We start from the raw sequence: 25210 nt of genomic DNA on the forward strand, positions 1-25210 counted from the left end.
GATGCGGTTTCCTTCGTCTGAATTTGGGTTTTTAAGATTCCCATCTTCAGTGAGCAGGCGCACGCAGTGGAAACGAGGCTTGTTGTCACGGATTTGTAAAATGTTTCTCTCCTAAACGCTGTGCAGGTAGAGTCGACAGCCGGGAATGGAAAAGCTATTTTAGTCTCTGGATACTCTGTTTTTGCCTCCAAATTGATCTCGATGTTCCACTTTTTTTTCCCCCCTCCTCTGGAGCGTTTCACGGAGCCGTCAGGAAGTGCGTATCACAGACGCCGGCGCCAGGATATTAATTTTAGGCAATCGCCCCAACACCTAACTTTTAAAGGTTTGCTGTCTGTGGGAATTTGCAAAACCTGATTGTTTTTCCACTGGAGCGAAAATGGAGCGTCCGTCGAGCTGCACGGTTCTCAGATTGCAGTGGGTGGGGGGAGTTTTAAAAAAAAGAAAAAGCCTTCAGCTTCCTCTATTTTCTGCTGCAGCAGCGTCACGGCCAATTGAAGTTTAAATGATCAATTTGGAAGCAAAGAGCCCAGTGATCAATGGCCTAATGGTACAAATACCAATGTTCTGTCAGTGTGATGTAAGAGTGCTCCAAGTGGCTCTGACAGCTTGTCTTTCAGGCCCACTGCTCTCCTCTTCATGGGTGAAAAAAAAAGGAAAAAAACTCATCATCTGTGCGTGAATGGGGAAGAAGTGGGAAGATTTTTATAGCGTGGAAGAAGCACGTCCATCAGGTACAAATTACCATCGCAGGACGCTGCGTGTTTTTATTGAACCATCCTCTGATCTAAACATTTATGTCACAATATGTTGGGTTCAGTTGGTCATTAGCTTTCCTCATTGGTCATAGGAAGTATCACGCAGAGAGTAACAAGGTTGCTATGGGTTGTGTTGTGATTTAACATACCAATTTGGTAAAAGTTTACCAAAAATGTATGTGTGGAATAACAACACGAGTCTGTGTCTTTAGCAACAGTGCTAATGCTAACAGGGCTGAGCTTCCTAATCCTCAACAAATTATTTTTTTGTTTAGTTCTAACAATGAAAGAACAATGAGCTAAATAATGGAAATTTTGTGAAGTAGGTACTAAATACAGAGCAGTTAACAGGGTCAAGACATACAGAGGTTTTGCTTCAAAAACTGCAAGATTCCCTTTAAGTTTGAAATCCTATTAATGAAAGGATGCTGCCGATTTCTTCAGTTGCCTAAAGGATAGTGTATGTAGTGGGACTCCTCCCCCACCTGTTGCTTGTTGCTGGCTAATACTGATACCTAACTTGGAGAAACGGACAGTTTGGGGTGTTTAGAAACGTTTGTGGCGGTTAAAAACATGAAGCTGAAGGAGCTCATTGGTTGTTATCGGAAATGCTTGATGATAGCTGTTGCTGCGCATGACGGCACAAGTAGTTGTTGGTTTTTGGGGCGATTGATTTTCCTGAAGCAGGCCCAGATTATATAGCTTTTTAAAAAAAAAAAAAAAAACTGTTTAGCATTACTGTAAAAGATGTCATGATAGAAGGACACAGGAAAAAGAAAGGAATGAAAGAATGGGAAAGAAAAAAAAAGGAATGCCCCAAACATAGGAAGGAAGGAAAGGAAAGAAAATTTAGATGAAAGTACAACTTTTAGACAAGGAAGAAAGGGAATACAGCCTGGGATTATAAGCAGTTCCTCATACTCTTTTATTTTCTACTTCTTTAGACTTTTTCCAACTGTGTTGGAAAAAGAAAAATTCAGAAAAATTCACAAGAATCTAGTCAGATAAAATGTGATCAACTTGTTACACCAATTTTATTGGTTGGTCTGTAACAGTTTGCTTCATCAGTGCAGTCAGAAAGGAGGAAACACGCTGCAGTTTGCCAAGTTTGTGCTTTGATACTCTTATAAAGCCAAACACCACAGAGTCACAAGATTTCAACATGGAGCTAAATAACAAACAGGACGTCCAGGACCCAGTCATCATTTAGGAAATGTAATAAATAGGCCTCTCTTATATTATACATATGTTTATATTTATATCCTTGTATTTTTCTTTTATTGCGCAACTTGAGGAATATCTTCACCACCTTGAGAACATTCAAAGCACTTGCAAATGAATAAATAAACACATTTTCCACAATTGCAGTGCCAAAATTTAGCCATAAGAAAAAAAAAAAATACAAAATGTTCATGTTGCTATAGCAAATACATCCATGGTAAATATTAAGACACCTTTCGGCAGTCTGACATAGCGCTATAAGCCTGTGAGGGGTGAGAGGTCCTGGCTGAGTCGCAGGAAACGATGAAATTCCTCCGCAGTCAGTCAGTGCTGTGATGTTCTGGCTCCTCACCATCGCACCACCTGGCTGCTGTAATCCTCGGTGGTGACTACCTCTTCTAGCACTTTCACCTCCTCTTCTTCTTCGTCTTCCTCCGCTCCTCCGCCTCCCAGTCTCAGCAGCTCAACCAGATAGTTCCTGTGCAGCCGCTGCCTCTGCTGCCTCTCCTGCCGCCTCCTGAGTCGCTCCTCCTGGTGCTGCCTCTGCCGGCTCTCCTGGTAGCGCCGCAGGAACAGCTCCTTGGCGTACTCGTACAGCTCCACGTCCAAGGCGTTGAGCCCCTCAATGCGCCACCGCACCTTCTCGCTTATCCCCACGCTTGCGGCGCGCGTGCTGTTGATCTGGGTGAAGGCCCGGATGAAGCGCAGCCCGAAAGTCCTCTCGAACAGGTACTGCGTCTTCCGCTGGAACTCCGTCAAGCCGAAGAAGGCCATGTTGCGCAGGTTCGCCTTGGCGCTGGCGAGCAGCACGCGGCCTCGCTCCAGCTCACTCATGGAGGACATGTTGTAGCACCCCACCAAACTCAGGTCAGCCAGCATGCGCACTTGACGGTTGTTGGCCAAATTCGAGGGACAGTTCATAAAGTCTGTGAGCGGCACACCAGTCCAGTCCTCCCCGCTGTAGCAAGCGGGAAGCTCATCCTGAGTGGGAGGGCGGCCGTCACACATGTGGAGGGCTGTTTTCCAAGTAGCCCCACGCTGGACGTGCTTCCACTCACTGAGGTAGCGTGACACAGGATCACGTAGCATAGTGATGTAGTAGAAACTCCTGTGAAGACAGAGATGCACAAGATAAGTACACTTAATTAATTCAGTACAAGCTGAAGAATACCTTTGGTTTGTCACTCGTTACCTGTGAAGTAACCGAGTGACTTTCACCACATTAACAGACAGTTGGGATGATTTGTTGGGATGAAGCTTTAATTGTCCAATCTGAGAGGCTCATGTTGTGTTTTCGTAGGATGTCAGTGTTGTTCCAGTGGTGTTTCACTAATTAGCCGACTTCTGAAGGCATTGGATTTTGCTTATATTTATTAACCTTTGCAAGACTGCCTTCCTCATTTCCATCAAATTTCAAATTACATCAGCGCACAGTATTAAAAGGAGGCAGTTTTTATGTGTGCAGAGATGAAAAATGTCTGGGGGAAAAAAAAACCCAAACACTGCCAGACACTTTTCAGCAGAGCGAAGGAGGATGAAACTATACATTAAATTTCTCATATCCTGCTGCAGTTTGAAAAAGAAACATGAGTGGGAAGAAATACCTCAGAGGTGAGAGCACAAGGAGGGCACAGAAATTCTGATTAGGGTTTAAATGAAAAAACATTACAGAGTGCGTCTGAGGATGTTAGAGAATAATGACACAGAAACAAACGCAAGCCAGGCGTGCATACAGTTTAATATCCTACAAATGTGGAATTATTCTTGTTTTTGTCACATCAATTTGCCCCTTCCTACCTCCAGTAATGAGTTTTCTTTTCCTTTCCTGTTTTCGAATCACTCTGATTTGCCACAAACAGCACTTTAAAAATTGCTGTAACCTAGCTGCAAGGGAACCTTTTAGCTGACAAACACTGCTTTTATTTTTTTTCCTCCCTCTTATCTATTGATTCGCTGATAACTACCATGAAAGTGAGGTGGCTGAATAAACAAGGTGGGGGTGGGCTGGAGAAAATTCAATAATTTAACTTCTTTTTTTCCTTTTTCTTTTTTTCTGAAGGGAAGCTACATAGATAAAAGCTAAATTGAATATGGTCATCCAGCGCGCGCGGATCACAGTGACCCGATGTCACGTTGAAAAAAAAAATATATATATAAAAGCTGAAAGCAAAAGCCGGACACTTTTTTTTTATCTTTTGCTTTTACTCCTCAGTTTAAAACCTTCAGTTAACCTCATCTGAAAAATCTGTCTGCAAAAAATCCTCAATTTAACAAGTTGAATTACATAACGCCTTACAAGAATCACCAGCTAAATGTTTGTTTGTTTTTACATTTAGCTACATCGTATATTACCTCTGCTGAATTCATACATAATTAAAAGACATTGCTATTTAAAATAAAAAACATAAGTAGAAGGTTTGCCATGAAGATATTCTGCTCAGACGAGAACTGAACTCTTCAGTGAAAGATGGCGACTGGTGCCTCGTTCTGGTGGCAGGAAAGCTGATCAGAGTTGATAGAAAGATGGATGGAGACAAATACCAAACCCTCCACCCAGGGCGGCACTCAAGCAATCATCAGTTGCGTCCCAAACGACTTTTTTTTCTGTTGTTGTTTGGCTATTTTCAAAGCTTTTACAGCTTTTACAAATTTGCTGGAAAATTCAGACAGATCTTTTTGTTTCATTAGTTTATTTTTATTTTTATGTTTTCATTAGCTACACAATAAAAAAAAGTGTGCTGCCTTTTGCAGGAAGGGATACGTCTCAGGAGGTGCTGCGCTGCATTTTGTTGCTTGTTGGAAAAACCCAGCGGACTGTTTTACCTCGTTTATGGGCCCGTGTGTGTTCCTGATTAGTCAAGGCCAAGTTTGGACTGCTGCTGTTGAGCTGAGGGTGGGCCAAGACAAACACTGGCACATTTCACCTTGGGAAGTGTTTGAGTTACAGTTTTTGTCAGCAAAGCTGGAAAAATCTCCCACAGTAGGACTCAAACCTCTGTTTGTCATGAATGTCCTGAAGCGGTGCGTTTGATTGAACTTTATTTTTCAGTACACATTTTAAATCAGAAAAACAGTTCAGGTAATTACACCATTTTACCTCAGACCACAACATGGCTCGCTGCACATGTTGAATCACCTTAGCATTGAGTTGAAACAAATTCAGACTGTTTTAGACTGAATTATGCTCCAGAATCTTCCTGCCGCATCTGTCTTAAGCTGATTTTGTTTTCTTTTTAAGGCCACTATCTTGCGATTCTGTAAGAACGGTATTCAGTTTGCTACTTTCTTATTTAGCCTTCCTGTTATCTGCATAAAATGTTGCTCTCGTTTGCGCCCTCCCAACTGAAATGAGCTGGAGTCTTGTTGTAGACAACAGTTTCCTAACATTGTGGCATAAAAATTCACTTACAATTTTCTGTTGTAAAAATAGTCTGTTTTTGTTTTCATCGGCGCGTACTTGTCATGCTTTGTTTCCACCACCAGGTGGCTTTACTGCACTGAATTTAAAGCTATTACTTTAAAGCCAGAAAGGAAGAATGAAAAAGGTGAACAGAACTAAAACCATTACCAAACTAAACAGGATTTTATGAGCCGTTCTGTCACGATAACATTCTGCTTGACAGTAAATTGTCCCAGTAATTATCGCGATAAATGATATTGTCATTTTGAGATAATTTTCAAGTAATTCAATGGCAGTGGCATAATAATGCAAGCACACCCTCTTAAAGAGAAATGAACTCTTAGTTTCAAACCAACTTAACAGTGGAACTGGAAGACATTTGAAATATCCAAAATAAATAAGCAAAATAATAAGTAAAATGGATTCTGAAGTCTCTGTACGCAAAACTAGCCTTAAAAAAACAAACAAACAGTTGAGACCAGTACACCAGACCGGAGCGTTTCTCACCCAGTCTTTGGTAGAAAGAGAGCAAGATAAAATAAACAATCATGCTCATGGAACTGGTCGAGCTTGTTTTAATTGATCATGATATTAATGGTTTTGTTGCTTATTGTGACAGACTTATCTGCCACTATTGGTTATACGACATATTTAATCATAAGAATTCACTTCTTTACAGTGTCTCCAAAGCCTTTCTTTATTTAGGACGTCTCTTTGTCCCAAATGTGTTGCCACCTTTCCACACCACCTGATTTCCTCTCCCATCAGAACATCTGCTCCAGATTCCCTGTCATCCCTCTTGTGTATATCTTGTTCATGCTTTCTTGGTTAGTAATTCCTTGACTGGCGTTATGTCTGCCAGTTTGTCTATAAAGTGCAGGTTTCTCTGATTCCCTGTTTGTCTTAATACAGAAAGGAATACAATGTAAGTTTTCTTACATTTAAAAAAAATCTAAATGAGAAAAGTGTGGCATAGATTTCTTACTCTGAAACAAAATTAAGGTACTGTGGGTTGCAAAAGAGAGAAAAAAAGTATTTCTTTGGGGGAATACACTCTTACAGTCTTACAGTTAAGAAAGCCCTGTAATTTTAGACTCTACAGTGATGCACTCCATTAATATGCAATGAGTATCATCAGTTTAAGCCTTCATTATAAATCTGCTGTGTATTAGATGTAAAGAGATCATTAGTCGTGTACGTCTAATGATTTCACTTCACGGCTTAGCAGAAATGTGATGGAGAAAGCAGCAAAGATACCGAGTCAAGAGCGCAGAGCCAAGCAGCTTCAAAGGTCGACAATTCAGCCATTAGAGCCAGACAGAAGACATCAATCAGCGGTGATATATACTTAAGCGAGTGATGTGGTGATAGCATGGTACAACACGGACCCTCTGACAGACACACCACCCATAGATAATAGCAGCCCACAGTGGGAACTAAGTGAATTACTATGCCATCTTAGTGGAGTAGATGGGAAAGTGATGGATAGACGGACCAACATGAGCTCCTCACCGAAGAGGCCTTTGTTGTGCTTCCATGAGAACAGCTCACTTTTTTCCCTCCCCCTCTGCCTATCAGCTATCTGTAACAGCTAAACCACAAGACAGGTCGATCAATAAGTGTCCATGCAAACCTGCCTTTTTGCTTCTTCGCTTTCATCGTGACCTATTGACAAAGAGCAGCAAATGTCAAAGCTCTCTAGTTACTCTAGTCAGGGACAGAGGCGGGGCCATATTAGGAAGGTCAAGAGTAATTCCTCTTGCATGCAAGGCTGGGTTTACCCAAGATGCCCCCTTTGATTGAGTATTTTATCTCATGTATCATAGAAAACTGGGGGCTTTCCTCAGGCTTCCTCTTACAGATTGGGACAAACAGCCAACCATGCTGGATTAAAGTTCAGTCTTTGGATTATACAGTCTACACATCCTTTTCATACATGTTCTTGGATTTGTTTCCTGAAACCACTTTATAAAAAATGTTCAATGAAGTTCATCTATGATGGACACTCCAGTTTCTTCCAGAACTTCTTCTCTATGCTTTTTAAAGTTTGGATTACGTTTGGGCTCATTGTTCAAAATTCAACTCCCTCACAGACACCATGACATTTTCACCTAGAACATCCTGATATCTAATTGAATCCGTCTTCCCACACACACCCAGCTGGTTTTCAGTGCCAGAGGAACCAAAGAGGCCCCAAAGTCTCATCATGCGACACTGAAAGCAAGGTGTTTTCTTTGCAGATGCTTCATTGTTTTCCCTGTAGACAAACTGCTGGTCCATTGGACCTAAAAGTCTAGGTGCTCCATAGAACAAAAGCTCCTTTTTGTTTGTTTTCACCGTTCTTATCAAAATGGAGATGACTTTTCTAGTGCTTTAGAATCGGAATTGAGTTAAGTTGATCAGAATCAGAACCATCAATATAACAATTTTACAAATTGTTATATTGATGGTTCTGAGTTTGAGATAATCATTAACTATGCATTTAGAGAACTTGGTGTTAAATTTAAAAAAAAAAAAAAAAAAGCTTGTTATGTTAAAGTTTTCAAACTGTTCTTGTGTTTACTGCAAACACCTGAACAATCTAGAAAAATGCCCAAACTTTATTTCGATGGCGGTTGAATGCTATTAGGTGCCAACTTGGGAGACAAGTACTAAGTCAAGAACATTTCGGCAGTCAGTCAATGACTGATGCCGTTGAGACCGATGATTTATTTCTTACTCATTCTGCTGCATGTTGCCGCGCAAGACTAAACCGACAGCATCCGGTTTAGGATTTTCAAAAATTAAACTCAATACATAGAACGGACATATTTAATTATTTCTTGTGCAGCCCGGTACCAATTGGTCCACTGGGCCGCGGTGGTTAGGGACTACTATGATAAAGCAAATGTTACTATTGGAACACGTTGTCATCAACATGGTTGATTTTAGCGCTTCAGCATTAGCTTCTGCCAAACACCATGATGGGATAGCGCTTAGCGTTAGCGGAACTAATGGGCATGATTAGTGCTTTTGTGGTAGCGCTAAAGCACTGGAGTTTTTAGTATTAGTGGAACATTTCTCAATCTTGGAGAATAGGAGAACCTTTATACTTGCTTAAGTTGAGCCTAACAGGATACGATATTTTCTGCTCATATGTGGCCTGATAATGTACATTAGAAAAAACTAATATTGTATCTAAAAAGTAACTGCAAGTAGTTTGTCAAATGATAATAGTGTATTTTTAAGCATGTAAAAGCATCCTTTTTTCACCTGTTGCTGCCCTCTGCTCTTGAAATGTTAGTTTTTTTTTTTATTTTGGTCCCTTTGTAGTGCGCGTCAACATTTTTAACTGAAACTCAGTGGAGGGGGGGCATGCAGTTTAAGAAACTTCTGAAATCGACCTTCCAAGCGAGACTTGCCTGAACGTAGCAGACAGTGGAGCTACTGTCTCAGAGTGCATTGTCTGTCAAATCATCACTATGTCTGTGAGATCATGCCCAAGCGTTCCCAAATGCAAGGTTAAATCAACTGGTCGCATTTTGCTAGCGATCCATCGAACGCCTTGTCAGTACCCCGTCACCTTTCTCCACACAGCAAAGCTGCAAACACTATCGATCGCTTTCTCTCCGACACTCGCTGATTGTCTCTCCCTCGCTCTCTAAATCACAAAAAAAAAAGCTACAGAGGAAACTCACAGCAGCAGATCAATATCTGCCTTGTTAATTCACTCACTGCCATCAAGGACACCATCAGGCTCACGATAAAAGCCTTGATGGAAACTATTTATACTGCCGAAGACGCAGTCCGCACAAAAACTACGTGGATCGACAACAATCCAATTTATTTTGGCCTTTGAAATGCAAAAAATACGTCACGTTTCTTCGTGATTGGGGGGCAGAGGGGTTCTCAAAAATAACTTAGTTGCAATGACTCAAGCTTATCCTTATTCAATGAGTTCTGTGCATCAAGGATCTACTTTCCAAGCTCTTTCAATCAGTAATCTGCCATGTTTCCACACCTCAAGGCTGAGACTGAGATAGAAAAGCTTAGGTAACGTTTGCCTAGTGGCCATTTCCTTTACGTATAAGATGCTTTAACTCAGTCTGCTGACTGAAAGAGCAGGTTAAATTAACTGAGCTAGATCCATTAAAAACTGAAATGTCTCTGTGGTGGGACAAACTAAGCCCACATGAGCAGATGGTCGTGGCTCCCAATGCCGACACAGAGCTGTGAAACAAGTATGTCGATTTCAGCTTGAATTATACTGACTGATTTTATTACCTCACAGCTGAGAAACCATCGGAAATGAAGACTTAATTGCTCTGATTCTTCAGTTTGCTGCACTTCTGCATATTTCTCTCATTCATTCTGTACTATGAAGTATGGTGGCTTATTAAGGCGATTGCAGATGGTAAATTTTCCGCCTGGAAAAAAAAAAAATCTTTTAGAATAATTTCAGAAATCTTCTAGAAAACCTTGTACATTTTTGAGAAAATGATCTACTTGTTTTACTCTAGGAATTTCCAAAAGTCAAATATTTTCGACTTTACAAGCTCAGAAATGTTTAAGATTTTTTTATTTTTAAGTCTAAATTTTCACTTTTTCTCAGGATTTGACTTTGTTTTTTTCCCCCCCCAGAATTTACTTTACTCTCCAAATTCATTTTGAGGAAACAAAATCCTCTCCCATGTATACATGTTTCATGTATGCATGAAACCTGGACGCAATATCCAGCACATTTTATGTGAGAACATATTACATGGAAGTGCCTGACTGATATTTCTGAACTGCACAGAGACAGATGAGGTCTTCTGGCACCAGTCTTCAGACCAACAGGTCAAGCGAGATCCATTTTCACTTGTCTAATTTCCCTAATGGAGTAATTAAATTTTCCTGTGACAAGTACAGGCAGAACGATCCCCATCTGTGCACAGCAGGCTTACTGAAACTAACACACACATATGAAACAACAGCATAGGAGCCTTTCTTTTATCCTTAATCAATAGCACACTTTCTTTTTCTAAAACATAACCCAGCTGTATGAAATGTCAGCAGGAAGCACTGCGTGGTAACTAGTAGAGAAATCCAGATTTATTGGGAGAGCGCTGATGAGAAAGGGGACTGAAGCCGCACGGCGATCCTTGCCGGTCCCATAAACGAGATGCTATTTCAGGCCATAAAAGCGAACGCCCCGGGGCTGCTGCTGTAAAAAAGCAAAGGAACACCTCCAGAAAGACACGACGACGTCTGGGCAACCTAAATCTCCAAGACGCAGGTGACTGAAAGTCTTCACAATGAATGATCATCATTTGTAAAACCGAGAATCTTTCTGGCGACGTTTGGTTGTCAAAAAGCACACCCACGGTGTGTGTAGCACCAAAGACGCCCCCTTGCTAAAAACAATCGGCCGCGGGAAGTTTTACTCGCTTCGGCGACTTAGCTTTAACCTTTGCGTGAAATCTTAATCTTTTACAGCTTGGTGAGGTGTCAGCTGGTGCTCGAGGTTCATGTAGATATAGGAGGAATAAACAGGAGACTGTACACTGCAAAGATCACATCGACCCACACACAAACTGCAGAAAGCCAGGCTGCTTATTTGAAGAGCTGCTTCTATCACTGATTATTCACCTTTAACATCTTCTATATGTGTATTTCCCACTTTCCCTCGTCATATTTTCACATTCCTAAGTGTTTTACCTCAGTAAATGAAAGCAAAACCAGTGCCTCAAAAATATTTTTATCATCTTCTCACTTTGTAGCATTTCATCAACAAACTTCTGGATTTTTTATTTTTCAGAATTCTGACATTAAACTCAAAATTCTAACTTTACTGGTAAAATATGTTTCTGAAAACTGTAACAAACCTTCATGTCTTGCTTTGAGAATTTTTGTGGCAGACCAACACAAGGTTGTGTAGTTTAAATGAAAGGAAAGGAATAAATGGTTTTCAGCAATTTTAGTGAAAAACAAACAAAAACAAATAAATCAAATTGTGGTTGCCCTCAAGCAAATGAAGCTGATGCAAATGGACACTTTATCATTTTTTTATTTTTTTATTTTAAGATTTGCTTTTCAATGATGAATTCATGTATTCTTGAATGGGAAAGGTTGGATACTGCACAGTATTTTTCTTTAGTTAGTGATGTTTCATTTCTTCCTCTGTTAAGGTCACTGTCATGAAACCAAGGCTTTCAGGCGAAGTTCTTGTTCTTGTTGTTGGAAATAGCTTAAAATGTTTTTTGAACCACCATAATAGACCTAGAAACTTGAGACCTTTCTTCAGTCAAGGCAAAAATCTTTGACCCTACAATAATTAGTTGCATGCTTTACAGCAAGATATTCTTGTGTATGAATAGAGAAAATAATGGCCTTTGGTTACTTGAAGCTTGTGCTCTGCAGTATGAAAAGTCTGAAAACCTTTGGTTTTGATCAGCACCTTTTAATGAAGTCCAGACCTAAATCCAGTTTCAAATCTCCAACACTAATGAATAATCAACAGATGCTATCAAAACCCTTGTTACTGTAATGTGACGCAGCATAAAAACTAACTGTACTGTATCCTTTAAAGATAATTGCCTAATTTTCTTTATAGAACATCTTTTTTAGGTTTGGTTGATGTTTGATCCACAAAACGTTCTTCAGTCTCGGTCCGCAAGTTCAAATCCAAATCCGGACGCCTGGATTAACGCTCTTCGTTCCTCCTCCCCCCTTCCTTCGAAGCATTATAAAACCTTTCTTAGACTGCCCCTAATCCAGGCAAGAAGCGTGGAGATTACAAAGATCCTCTGAATATCTCTGACATCGCTGTGTGCTGCAAGGAGTTTCTCTTGTGGAGTTTATTTGATAAGTGTCTTTAGTTTTGTTCCATGTTTCATCATAGGATTACATCTTTCAACAAGATTTTAGAAATCCAATTTACACAAAAAGGCTTCTTTCTATTGACAATCTGCAGGATTTTACTCTTGTTTCTGTCATTGTTATAAGCTACTCTCAAGAGAGCGCTTAACATCTCTTAATTGTACATTATCCAGTCCAATAAGATAAACAAGAAATAAGGTCAATAAAGTTAAAATGATCACTTGCTAAAAAGTAATATTATACCCATGTTAAAAGTCATTCTGCTATTGTATTTTCATATAAAAGAGGTTTACAGGGTCTAACCCTAACCCTGGGGTTTCCATCCTCTTGTATTATTACATTTCCTTTAATTCGAATTCATATTGGATTTTTTTTCTCCTACTTCCTTTGTTTTTTGTTTGTTCCTTTGTTCTCTAGTGACTAAAATTAGATTTGGCAAAGGGGGACTTTAGTATTTGATGTTTTTGTGAAATCTATTTTTGGTCACAAATAGTGATTACTCTTACACACTAGTCGCTGGAAAATGTCACAACATTACCTCTAGCCGGTGAGTTAGCTATGAGATTTTTTTATTATTATTATGATCAGAAATTTGTTGTATTTAATTATTTCAGGGTTTTTGTTTGTTTGTTTTAAAGCCCTTTTCAAATAATTTTATTTACTTAAAGAAAAAGCTATCCAAGCCACCATTATTGCCCTTTGTGCAAGTATATTACAGGACACCTCTGGTCCTAAAAACTGCTATAAGCTGTACAGCAGTATCACAATCAAACGTAACTCTGGAGTTTGACTAGGCCACCCCAAAGCGTTTTTTTTCCTAGTCTGTTTTTGAGCCTTTTAGAGCTTTTCTTGATCGTCTGTTTTTGCTTACGTTTAAGATTAAAAGTGATGGGCAGATATTCTCCTTCCTTCCTTCATACTATCACCGCCATGTTTAATGATTTGGTTATCCTTTTTGTCTATCTTTTTTGCAACTTTTGGCATACCTTCCAAAAAATTTCATTTTACTCCCAAAATGAAAAAGACTGACCTTTTTGTTTTCTTCTTCTGTAAGGCCATCCCTATTTCTAGCATATATGAAGTTAGCTTATTTATTGTATAGGTAACTGACATTTAAGCTAGCTAGAGGAAAATAGAAAAACACAATGTTCTATTAAATGTATTTAATTTTCTAGAAAGAACAAAAGTTTATCCAACAAATCTCTAAACACAAGAAATCCTTATTGGGTTAATATTTCATACAAATATACTTTTTGGTAATTTCATTCAGAAAAAGTTAATAATGCATTTAGCACACTTTTATACCTACATATTAATCTATAAACTATGATTTTGATATATAAAGTGTAGTAAACATGACAAACATGTTCTTTTATACATTTTTTTATGCTGCAACAGACGGCACTAACAAGCTGGTGCTTTAACACGCTGCCCGAATAGGAACGCCAAATGTCAACACCTTATCAGCAAAAAGCTGACGTCATTTGCCCCGAATCCACCCGTAAGCCAGGGTTGTGTGAGGAAACGAGTGCGAATGCATGCAAAACACTGAATCTTTTTAATCTCCGTCTGCCTACTTCTCAAAAAGATCTACATCTTCACCTTTCCCTAAAAATACAATTCTCAGGTTGAAAGGTGGTAATAAAACTTGCAAGAGCCACAATATAACTACAAATGTAAGGGTCTATACAAAATTAGTATAGTGAGTACAATAGAGTGATTAAAAAAATCTGTCACATACCAATGACTGATTTCAAATAAAATGCTGCTGAAGGTCATTGCGGTCTTCTTGTCCTCTAAGCTAAAAGTTCTTGAAAAGACAGCAAATACAGCTTTGCCTACTCTCGAAGTTGATGTTTTACAGTGTTAACTTTTAACCCACAAAATAAGACAATTTTGACAATGACAATTACTGTTTAAATTATAAAAATGTTACTAGAAATAAGAACAATGACCAACTCACCTGTAAATAATATCCATCCAGAGTTTGGAGGACTTTTTACAATATCTTAGCAAATGATTTCATTGAAATTTCAGCTGTTGTCTAAAAAAAGATGCTAAAATTTTAGATATCTACACTTTAATTGATGGGGAATTTACCCATAGTTTTGTTGTTGGCAATTATTGAGTGTTTTTATTTAGCCTGGTGTCATTTTTACAATTTATCATATTTATGTCTCCAAGTAGGACCACCACCTCCAGGACGGTTGGGTGTTTTGTAAACTGGGTGGATGGCAATAGTGGAGATTAGACCATCCGTGTTTCTGGTACCATCATCTGAATGTTACCTTTGGTTGGGCCATGCCAGGTTGGTGTGAGTGGGAAAACTCTTTAAACAGTATGGTCTCTTAAACCCAACTCCAGCAGTGCAGGACTCTTTCTACTCCATAGATGTCCAGATGTTTCCTTATGGTTTTGAGTTGCTAAAGGGAATGTTTTGACTGTTCATTACCTAAGATTACCCAGTATTGTTGGGTTTTCTGGATGGTGTTATGGCAGGGTGACTATCTAATAATTTTGTTGTGCTCCTGCGGGACTTCAGCACCTGAGTAGACTATGATGGAGTCAGCTGGAGTGGTGTGCCAACGAGGAAAAGCCTTTCCAATCTGAAACTGAGCAGCATTTTGGTGTTGCTCTTCTTTGATAGCTTTGGGGTGTGTCGTAACGACCAAAATGTTCGAGGGAATTTAGTACTTGTTACAAGGCCACCTTGGACCTAAATGTTATTTTGAGGTTTGTAATTATCAGACATACGGCATTGACTCTTTACAATTCTGTTAAAGAAAGACTAGAGGTGTCAACTTATCACCACCTGCTTGAGAGTTTAATCCGTTAGAGAGAGAGAGGCTGCCCTACCGACATGATGAACCCAAATGTGACGGTGAGCTCAGATCACCTGATCTACAGTGTATACCTTCAGAATAGTTAAACCCATGTTTCTAGGTTATCTTCAGTAAACTGGCATGGCTCACCCAAAGGAAACATTCTAGTGGTATAGAGAACAGGATCAATATGTCTTCCAGGACCTTTGATTGGTTCCAGTTGTGTTGGCAACCAGAATGGATAGAAGTGGTGATAGAAGATGACCATCAGAACAGAGGAGTACTTTTGGGGTTATTCAGTACTTCAAACTCCTAAAACAGCAGACAAGTACCAGGTGGCCAGAAGGACTACATCCAAGTCAGCTGAGGTTAGTCGGGTATCTGATTAGGAGCCCAGTAGGGCTCCTTTCTTTGAAAGATTCCCTTTGGAGATTTTTTGGGTATGCCAAAAAATAATCTGCTAAGGTGCAAACGGAAAACACTAGTGCAGGTGTATTAAACGCTGGGCCTGTTCTGCAACTTTTAGATATGTCTCTGCTTCAACACACCTGAGTCAAATAATAAGGTCATTAGCAGGACTCTAGAGAACTTTACTTCAACCATTTCAGTCAAGTGTGTTGTATGAGGGACAAATCTAAAAGTTGCTGGACACCCGCCCTTGAGGCCTAGATTTGAAAACCCTGGCACTAGTGAGAAAGTATATCCTTTCTGGCCAAGTATCCTCCAGAATGAGCTGGAGAGTTTAGTTGGGCAGAGAGATGTCCAGGATTCTGTCATTGGCCTGCTACCCCTAGGAGCCAATCTCTGATTACTGGAAGACAGTGACGGAGGATGGATCATCATTTTATTATCCTTCTGTTTTTTAAAACTGAAACCTTTTAGTGCTGTTGTCACCCCAGTTATTATATTCTTACCAGAAGAATAGCTTAGACCTTAAGTACCTTTTTTTAAAAGTACAACTACAAGCCAAAACCTGAAATAATGAGGTTCATTACAAGGTTACACTTTCTGAGTGCCCCATAAGAGGCCTGCAGTCGAGATTACGCGGAGCAGAACAGCGACTGAAGCAGGTTTACCGTCTGGTTTTACAACAATTACATTACCTGCTGTGATGCGAGTGCTTTCAGCGAGTGCTGAAAAAAAAGCCCTACAAAAGCAAGTGGTTAGCATTCAAAGATACTTCTTCCGGGTTTTAGTGTAGATATTTTTCACAAGTTGAAAAAGAAAAGAACTCATGAAGACGGATAGATGTACATGTTGAGTTACTCATGAATGGATAAAGAAAGGAAAGAGCAAAGGAAGACACCAGCTAAAGAAGACTTAGTTACAAATCTCTTTATCAAATCTCTTTACTAGCTTGTTTGTGTGCTTTGTAAACAAGATTCACATACCGCATTAATCTAACAAGCTCCTGTTAACTAGGGAGCTCACCAGTACTTGTTCCTTTCCAGTTCTTGGTCGTTATTTTTGTATATCAGAACATACTTATCTGTCAAAGTCACAACATAAAACATTCCCAATGCAGGCGCGGAAGCACTTATGTAACATTGAGCAGTTGTCTGCGTTTTTCACGGTTTCATTAGTGGTGGAAGGATGTGTAGGAGAGAGGTGATTTCAAGGTGACTGTAAAGTGCATCTCTAAAGCAGACAGATGGAGTGTCTGTAACGGACCAGCAGGAACGGGAACATACACCAAATGTACAAAATATTCGTCTTTTCCTGTGATGGCGGTAAGATTAGTTTAGGTAAAAGCTTAAAGATCCCTTCACGGATTTCTTGTGTTTATGTTTTCTTGCCACATTGAAATATTTTAGCTTTCAAGCATTTTTTAATATTAAAGAAAAATAGTAGTTTAAAGGAATCACGAGAAATGGCAGCCCTTTTCCAATAAATGAGATTAAATAGTCCCACCATGACCAAATTTTAGATATTTAAGGCCACCCTGCATTTTCAATAAATCAAATGCATCTTGCGGCCTCAATTTTAGATGCAAGAGATTAAGACTTTCTAAGAATTTGAAAACTTGATTCTGCATTTAAACAACACGTCTGTCTGATGTCACAAATCTGATCTGAAACTCAACAATGCGTTCACTGACAAACAATACTGTCCTACATTTTGTACTCCTAACATTCTGTATGCACTATGAAGAGAGTAGTGATGAATTTGTGGGTCATCCTCCCATAGGAACCCCTCTGAGGCCCAGATATTTCATTAGTTGATAGATGGTGAAGAATTAAGCGAGGAGCAAATTTAGACAGCTATGCATATTTCTATCTATTAAATAACCGCCGTGCAGAAACATTATGGCCACAAAAATATAAAGTTTAAAGTCTACAGCATAAAATTCTACTTCACAAGACATTTTTACTCACCTTTTTTGCATTTTTATTGTTAGAAAATGCAGAATTTTACCACTTTATGCCCTAAACAGAGGGGGAACGTTTTTTTTTTTTTATTAATTAGTATGCTTCCAATACAACCATAGATGAAGAGTTTATTGATCCTGACCCCGGGTCATCATCCAGATCTTAAGAGGTTGGCGATAAGACGAGAAGCTGGGATGAAACAACCCCCTGTGTGTTTAAATTATTGGACCAAAAAAATGCTCATTGAATGCCAGCAGAATCCAGAGGCTCTAGATACTAAATACTTTCCACCGTTTTCACAATTTAGTGCAACAAAATGCCAATTACCTCATCCCTTAACCATATCGCGTAGGACATTTTGAGGAAAAACAATCAAGGTGAAACAAAGTGAATAAATTAGTAAGTTAGTTTTCTCCTTTTTGAGCTTTTAAACGATCTGCCATGACACACATAGGATTTCAAAATGTTGAAAGACTCCAGTTTAGAAAAGACATGCAGTAGCTACTGTTACAGCTAGCAATGCTAATAGGGTTAAAGGCTAAAATTGCTTGTAAAAATATTTTAAAAACCAAATTAACAAGTTCCCTAATCAAATATTTGAGTTTTTCCTCCACTTATTTTATTGAGGTATTTGTATCTTCAGTCTACCTTTCCAATTTACATGAATGATCGATATTTTTTCAGTATTGGTAAAGGGTTGAAGAAGTTGAATTGGTGAGATAGATAATGGAGAACATTAAAATATGCATCAGCTAGTGCTCCAGAAAACATAAATAGGCTGAAACCTAAGAAATCATTGCAACTTATAAATATTGTAAATTTAGAAAGTTTGATGTGAAAGTAAAAAAACATAATTTGACAGAAAATCCATAACCCTCAACTCATGTTTGATGGTTTCCAAGACCTGAGCTTTTATTGGCCTTCTTCTCTTTTCACGTTCACTCCTGTAAATAATTTACCACGAAGAAACAGGGAATCAGTGTTGTACTACATGTTAATGTATCACAGTATAGTTTTATATTATACCATATATATAGATTGATGGATATCCCCTAACTGTATCAAAACCTTCTGGATGTAGCCTCAGGACAAGCGTGGGCGATCTCTTTCCCGTTCATGTCTGACTGCATCCTTCTTGCTATGTGCGACCTGTAGAAGATGAGGCATCCTTTGAGATAAACATATTGTTGTCAAAACTTGGACCTCTCTGGCAATAAGACCAGAGAAAAATGTCTGAATTCACAGTTGTCTCGTAACATCGGGTAGAGGAAAACTTGGTGGACAACAAAAAAGCACTACGGAGACAAAAACAATCACGACCGCAAACTTACACACTCATGCACAAACTCGGCTCAATTCCCCGCACTGCCATCTACGTCTGTGTCACAATCCATGATGGACCTTGAAGTGACAGGAAAAGAGCCTTTCAGTACCGACTGAGCCCAGTGAGAGCACGGATCATCCCTGTGTGGCCCTTACTAGGCAATCTTGATCTTAAAAGACCAGGAACCTTCACCGAATTGTTATTTTTCATGTGAGTTATATATATATGTCTTTAAAGCTGTACAGTCAGGAAACCAAGTGGACATCATCCTTGGGGAAATCAAAACTAAGAACGACAGATTTCTGACTCGGGTCGCCTGGCAATTTATCAGGAAACGACTGAGTTATGATGCATTTGGCTCAAATTCGACACCCTCCTTCATAAAACAGACATATTGTAAATGGAGGAATCACTATAAGTGCTAGTAAACAGATTGAGATCTGTCCTTGAGGAAACGGCTGAATCTCTCAGGAGTTGGCCCTGTGAACTCCTTATGGCGCAGTAATAAAGGGTGTTTCACTCCAGTATCAAATCATCTGAAATATAAGGCAATCATAAAGGAAAGCCTGTTAGAAGCAGATGGTTCTGAACCAATGAAATGGTTCAAATCAAACCATATCTATGAATTAGAATGTACTAGTCAAAGTGCAAACCTGAATCAAATTGAGAATTTGCAGCAAAAGAAAATGCCAAAGAGTGCAAGTTTTCCGCCTATGCCTTTTCCCAATAGTTTCATTTCCCGATGGTTTTCTTGAGATAATGAGTTAATCTGGAGAAACCAACCTTTGTTTTCTGGAGATTGCGAGATGACTGATGCGTGGACTAAACCTGATTCATTTTCACGTTCACTCCTTCAAATGTCTTCTGTTGTGGCACACATCTCGTTATGTCGAGAAACCAGACTTTGTTTTCTTGAGATTAACTCTTTATCTCAACAAAATCATTGGGAAATTTTCTCATTATCTTGAGAAGGCAATTGGGGAAAAAGCGGAAAACAGGAAATGAAGTCAATAACTCAATAAAACCATTGGGAAATGAACTCGTCATCCTCTAGAAAACAGGAAATTAACTCACTATCTCGAGAAAACTGGAAATGAAGTCACTATCTTGGGAAAACTGCTGAGAAATGGAGTTGTTATATCAAGAAAACCATTGGGGAGTTAATTTATTAACTCAAGAAAACAGGAAAATAACTCAGTTTCTCAAGAAAACAAGCAACCAAGTTATTATCTCTGGAAAAACGGTGGGATCTGAACTTGTTATCTCAAGAAAACGGGAAATTAATTTGTTATCTTGAGTAAAAGGGAAATTAACTCGTTATTTTGAGAAAACCTTTGGGAAATCGTTACCTCAAAAATAGGAAATTAACTCCTTAGCTAAAAAAAAACTGGAGGTCAAGTAGTTATCTGGAGAAAACCATAAAGAAAATAACTTATCTCGAGAAAATCAGGAAAAATTAGATGCGAAAAACCAATACCAATACTTTGTGGTGATAAATGCACATTATATAGAGGCTGACACTTGACAAACTGCAAACAGTCTTGAGGAATATTCACTCATCAACACCCACATGTGTCAGTTGAGCACTTATTTGCTCTGTGAGACATGACTCTGAATAAAATGCACATCTTTCATCCTGAACTCCAGGCAGCCAGCAGTGCTGTCCGTTGACTGCTGTTTTCCTCTCGTCCAACATTATACTGGGTGGACAGGTGACGGCTGGAGTGTTGTTGACTCACCCGCGGTGTTGATTTTTAAGACACCTCTTCAAAACTATTTCCAAGTGTTAAATTAAGTCTGTTGGCTGTCACTTAGGGCGTTAAATGGATTCTTCAAGGCCCTCCTTGGTCTCGCCGACACACGCCGGTGCTCTTGCTAACATATGGAGATTTGCTCTCTGAACCAGCTTGCAAGCCAAATTGGCTTCGAACGCATAAGCCACACACCTCAGAGGACCCTGTCGGCTTAAGTGATTTATTCTCTTAAGATTAGCCATGTTGCTGCTGTAATTACAGGAAACTGAAACAGACCTTTCGGATCAGCAGGAGCCCCGAATGTGACAGAGGCGACTCTCTGGTGCTGACGTGTGCTGTGCTTGTTAACGCCGCATCTTTATCACCTTTTTACCCGACTATACTTGCCAATAAGGCATCACACACCCAGTTTCCTGTTATGCGACTTCATTTGGAGTCGTCTGACGTTTTCTGTGGCCAATCAGGGTAAATGAGAGAAATCTTGCGCAAGACCTGCTAAAACTACCAGTTAATAGAACATATGAAGCAAGTCAAACAGAAAAACACTTTATAACTTATTATATCTGCTATATGAAGCTTCTGGTTAGCTGAAGTAACATAAAAACCATATGTTTTGCTGTTTAAAGAACAGATATTACCTGCCCAATAATAATAATAATAATAATAATAATAACAGTAATAAGTAAAGTCTGATTTAGGGAGTTGTAGTCCATCTTTAAAACAAAACGACTCAATTTGAGAATTCAATGTTGGCTAAAGGTAAAAAAAAAAAATGGTTTAAATTGGAAAATTCTAACCAGTAAAAATGTTTATTTCTACTTGGATGTTGCTTCAGTCAAACACACAAAGTGTTTTGTTTTTTTTTCTTTCTTTTTTAAAACAACAGCTCACTTTTAATCCAACAGGTAGAAACAACCTTTCCATCAGATGATGCCAGCTCTGAGGATTTTGAACATTTTCTAGACTTCATTTTAATAAGCCAAACCTTGAACATCTTTTAAAGTTTTTACTTTATTTTTCTATTACCTTTTTATCGTTGTGCTTTCATTAGCATAAAGAAGTTGAAAATTTCACATGGTGCAGTGAATAAGGAGGCTTTGTATTTCCATCCAATAGTTTTAATGGCAAATGTTGAGAATTACTTCATTTTCTCTTTTTTTTTTTTCCTTTTCATTTTGTTGTCATCTACATGTGTTGGTGCATTCAAAGCCATAAAGAAAACCAGATTTTTTTTATTTAAGTGCTAGAAACTGAGATATTTTTATGTCTAAAATACCTCAAAACAATATTGTGTAAATATTAACATAAGGAATAATGAGGCTGAAGAGTAACATCCAACTTTATTGTTTCCTTTACATTTGACATGTTATAAGAGTTATATTTAGGTATTCAGGATTTTTTTTTTAGACATTTACTTTAGCTGTGTTAGCTCTTGATGTTGGTGGACTGAACATCATAAGAAAAAATGGGACATTTTGACAAAAGTGAGATTTTATTTCAAAAATGAAAGGGGGGGTGTTTTGTTTACATTTTTTAATTACTAATTTATATATCCATCCGTCCATTTTTACATACTCACTTAATCATTGCAAGGTGACCAAGAGACCAATCAATCTAAAAGTGATTATTTTGGATTGTCGAAGGAAGCTAGAGTACCCAGAGAGAACAGCAATCGCCAGTAGGACCTTCTTGCTGCAAAGCAACAACTCTACCAATTGCGTCACAGTTACGTCTCCCACATAACCACAAATTACAACTATAACTGCATTTAATGACAGAAAGAAAATCTGAATATGTATATTCAATATAGTAAAGTATTTGTGGCACACAACTTCTTTATTACATTGTGTCAAATGCAATTTGAACAAAGGAAAATAAGATTTCCTTTCTGTTTTAATATGCTAATTTTAGGATTTTTTTTTTCTCCTTGTGTCTACCTTCATTGGAACATCTAGTTCCCCTTAAACAATCAAAACTGTTTGAATTTAGAATAGGAAATTGACTTTCTTATTGTGAATAAAAACAATAGGAAGTCAAAGTGTCACATTATTTTAAAGTGAAATATCCAGAAATAACCTCTAAAAAACCCCCTATCTCCACTGGGATAAAGTGAATGAATGCAACGTAATTTTACATTGAAATTATAGTTTGACTGGTTTTAATTTTTCTTCGCACTCTTTAAAGAATTAATTGAAACTGATAGGACAGATCAACGTCAACATATTTGGCTGCTTACGCACTGAATTGTTTGTGCGCCTGGCTAATAAGAAAATAAGAGTGTGGTGCACTCACTTTTTGTTCTTCTCGACATTCTTCTTGTCCTTCTTGTTCATCACAACCGGCACGCAGCTCGTCAGCTCCGTCCAGTCGGCGTGCAAGCCGCAGCTCCAGCCCGTGGAGAACCGGGAGAAGAGCCACGACTCGGCTTTGCCCGGCCGGTGGCAGGTGCACTTCCTCTGGCCGGCCATGCAGTCGCACGGCTGCTCCAGCTGGATGTTTTTCACCAGGTGCCTACCGAAAGTCGTCCCGCCGGTCTTCTGGATGTGCAGGAACACCATCACATCATCCCCTCGGATGTTGAAGTCGACGTGCCTGTCCAGGTCCCGCTCAGAGAAGTTGAACTTGGATGTGATTTTGGTCGGGAAGTCCTCGTCCGGCTCCGGCTCCGAGTAAAGCGAGTCGAACGCCGGCAAGCGCTGCCGGACGACGCTTCTGAAGCGGCAGGTGTTGCTGTCCGCCGGGCACACATACTGGTAGCCGATCATTAGGAAAATGACCGCAGCAATGGGGATGAAAATGAGTCTGCTAAACTTCTCCTCCATGGTGGGGGTGTCTGAATCACGCCGCCGGCACAAACCTGAACGTGATGCCCGAGTTGCGCGCCTGTCGCCCCGGTCTCATCCTGCACGTTCAGCCTGGACTCGCGATGCTGCCGCCAGCTGAAACTGAAGCTGAGGTCCCAACAGGAACACTTCCAGCACTGGACTGGCCTCGTCCCGCACCAGAACACCTCTCTCCGCAAACTCCACACTGTCACGAAAGCAGCGAAAGCTAATGAGGCATGTTACGCTTTTGAAAAGTGACAAACTGTCAGCGGCAGCATTTCGCAATGCAACCGGGACGGAAACGATTCATCCCCGCGTTCAGAGCGTCCGTGCTCGGCTGACCTGCCAATTGCTGATCGGTATCTGAGCTGGTGGCTCCAGCGTCAAGAAAACCAAAATCAACAATGGGAGTTCCGGTTTAGACTTTCTAAATAAAACGTGAACTTATTTAGTCACATTTTCTGCCTATAATTTTTTTATGACGAGCAGATATTTTTCATAGTTAAAAGAAAAGATAAAGAATGGCACAACATTTGCTTGTAGGGTAAACTGAAGGTGATTGAATCCCTTCATTCTGTTTTTCTTCCAGCATATGATCAATCACCCTTTGTTGATGTAGATGGCTTATGTAGGTAGATTCTATATTAGTTTTTAATTCATATTCTGCATTAATAAAAAATACAATTATTCAAAAAAGTATTTAAACTTATTTTGATACAGATCACAACCAAAAAATCAGTACCGAAAGCAATATACAAACTCAAGGTAGCACTTAAGGATAAAGCAGTAGGAAATTTACTTCAGTAAATCCAATTCTTTTCTCATACTTCTTTCTGCTCATTTAAAAATGTGAAATACCAGAAGAAAAAAACTTTTTAAAGGGTTTGAATTAGGTCGATTTTGTATTTTATTTTTCTGTGCAAGTAAAAATAAATACGGCAGACATATTGGCTAAGTTAAATTTGTCTGCATTTTATTTTGAAGAGCCACTTGTCGCATTTTCGGTGTGGATTTGGCTAGCTTGACCCAACATCTGCGCCAGTCATCTGTCCCGGCTGCCGACCATGACGCAACTGCTCCTCTAATCACACACACACACACACACACACACACACACACACACACACACACACATATATTAAATGAAGTATCTGGGGAATAAAAGCTTGTAGGAGTAGTGAGAGTTTCTTTAATCTGGGGATTGTTTTGGGAAGCACAGGCAAGATTTTGTATATGATATGTGAGTCAACTGAATTTTTGTTCATTTAAGTCTTTTTTTGAAAGTACAAAACTCTCTCTCTCTATATATATATATTTATATATATATATATATATATATATATGTATATATACACCCACTGGTATGTTGTTGGTTCTTTTATGCCGTTTGGTTTTAGCTACATGCTGTTTGTTACACGTCTGCAGGAGATTATGTCTTAGATCCAAGTGAGGACGAGTGGAGATGTTATAAGCAGGTCTCCACAGAGATCAGGTATAACGTCTCTCCATCATCTAGTTTCCCATGCTGCCATACTCCAAAGCCTCGGGGTGAGCACCAGTCCATTCATTTCAGCACCATGGACAGATTCCAACATGTCAAGTCAATAATTGGCACCGTGTGCGAGGGAAATGTGTAAGAGCGGCTCGCAGTCGCCGTCCCACATAGGTTTCCCTTTACCACTGATACAGATTGACTCGAGCTTTTAATGGAGATTGAGCGAAATTTACAGCATTGTGTGGACAGCCGAGGCTAGAACTAAAGGCATTTTAGTCGTCTGTAATGGATTTTCTTTAAGCCTGCACTGATCAAAAGCTTTTGTTATTTTGCCTAAGATGCCCTCCATCAAGGGATTTAACCAAGCGGCACTCTGGTGTGCATTGTATTCAATCCTCTTTC

General features: G+C 39.3%; 2 protein-coding genes across 4 annotated transcripts in view; one reads left to right on the forward strand and one right to left on the reverse strand.

The window, feature by feature from the left end:
* The window catches only part of dzip1 (DAZ interacting zinc finger protein 1), a 52426-nt gene that overhangs the window by 1878 nt on the left and 25338 nt on the right, over positions 1-25210 (forward strand). The window lies entirely within an intron of this gene.
* Positions 629-24168, reverse strand: LOC122827427 (heparan-sulfate 6-O-sulfotransferase 3-B-like). Its single transcript, XM_044110371.1, has 2 exons — positions 22781-24168; positions 629-3087 (listed from the first exon to the last, which is right to left on the reverse strand). The coding sequence occupies exons 1-2, from the start codon at positions 23308-23310 to the stop codon at positions 2328-2330; spliced, it is 1290 nt and encodes a 429-aa protein (XP_043966306.1). The 5' UTR covers positions 23311-24168; the 3' UTR covers positions 629-2327.

This window comes from Gambusia affinis, linkage group LG24 (genome assembly GCF_019740435.1).
Source record: "Gambusia affinis linkage group LG24, SWU_Gaff_1.0, whole genome shotgun sequence".
In the NCBI taxonomy this organism is placed as follows: Eukaryota; Metazoa; Chordata; class Actinopteri; order Cyprinodontiformes; family Poeciliidae; genus Gambusia; species Gambusia affinis.

Coding starts and splice junctions, on each gene's coding strand:
- LOC122827427 (XM_044110371.1), bottom strand. CDS start 23,310: ATGGAGGAGAAGTTTAGCAGACTCATTTTCATCCCCATTGCTGCGGTC. Junction 3,088..22,780: donor AATGTCGAGAAGAACAAAAA/GTGAGTGCACCA, acceptor CTGTCTTCACAG/GAGTTTCTACTACATCACTA.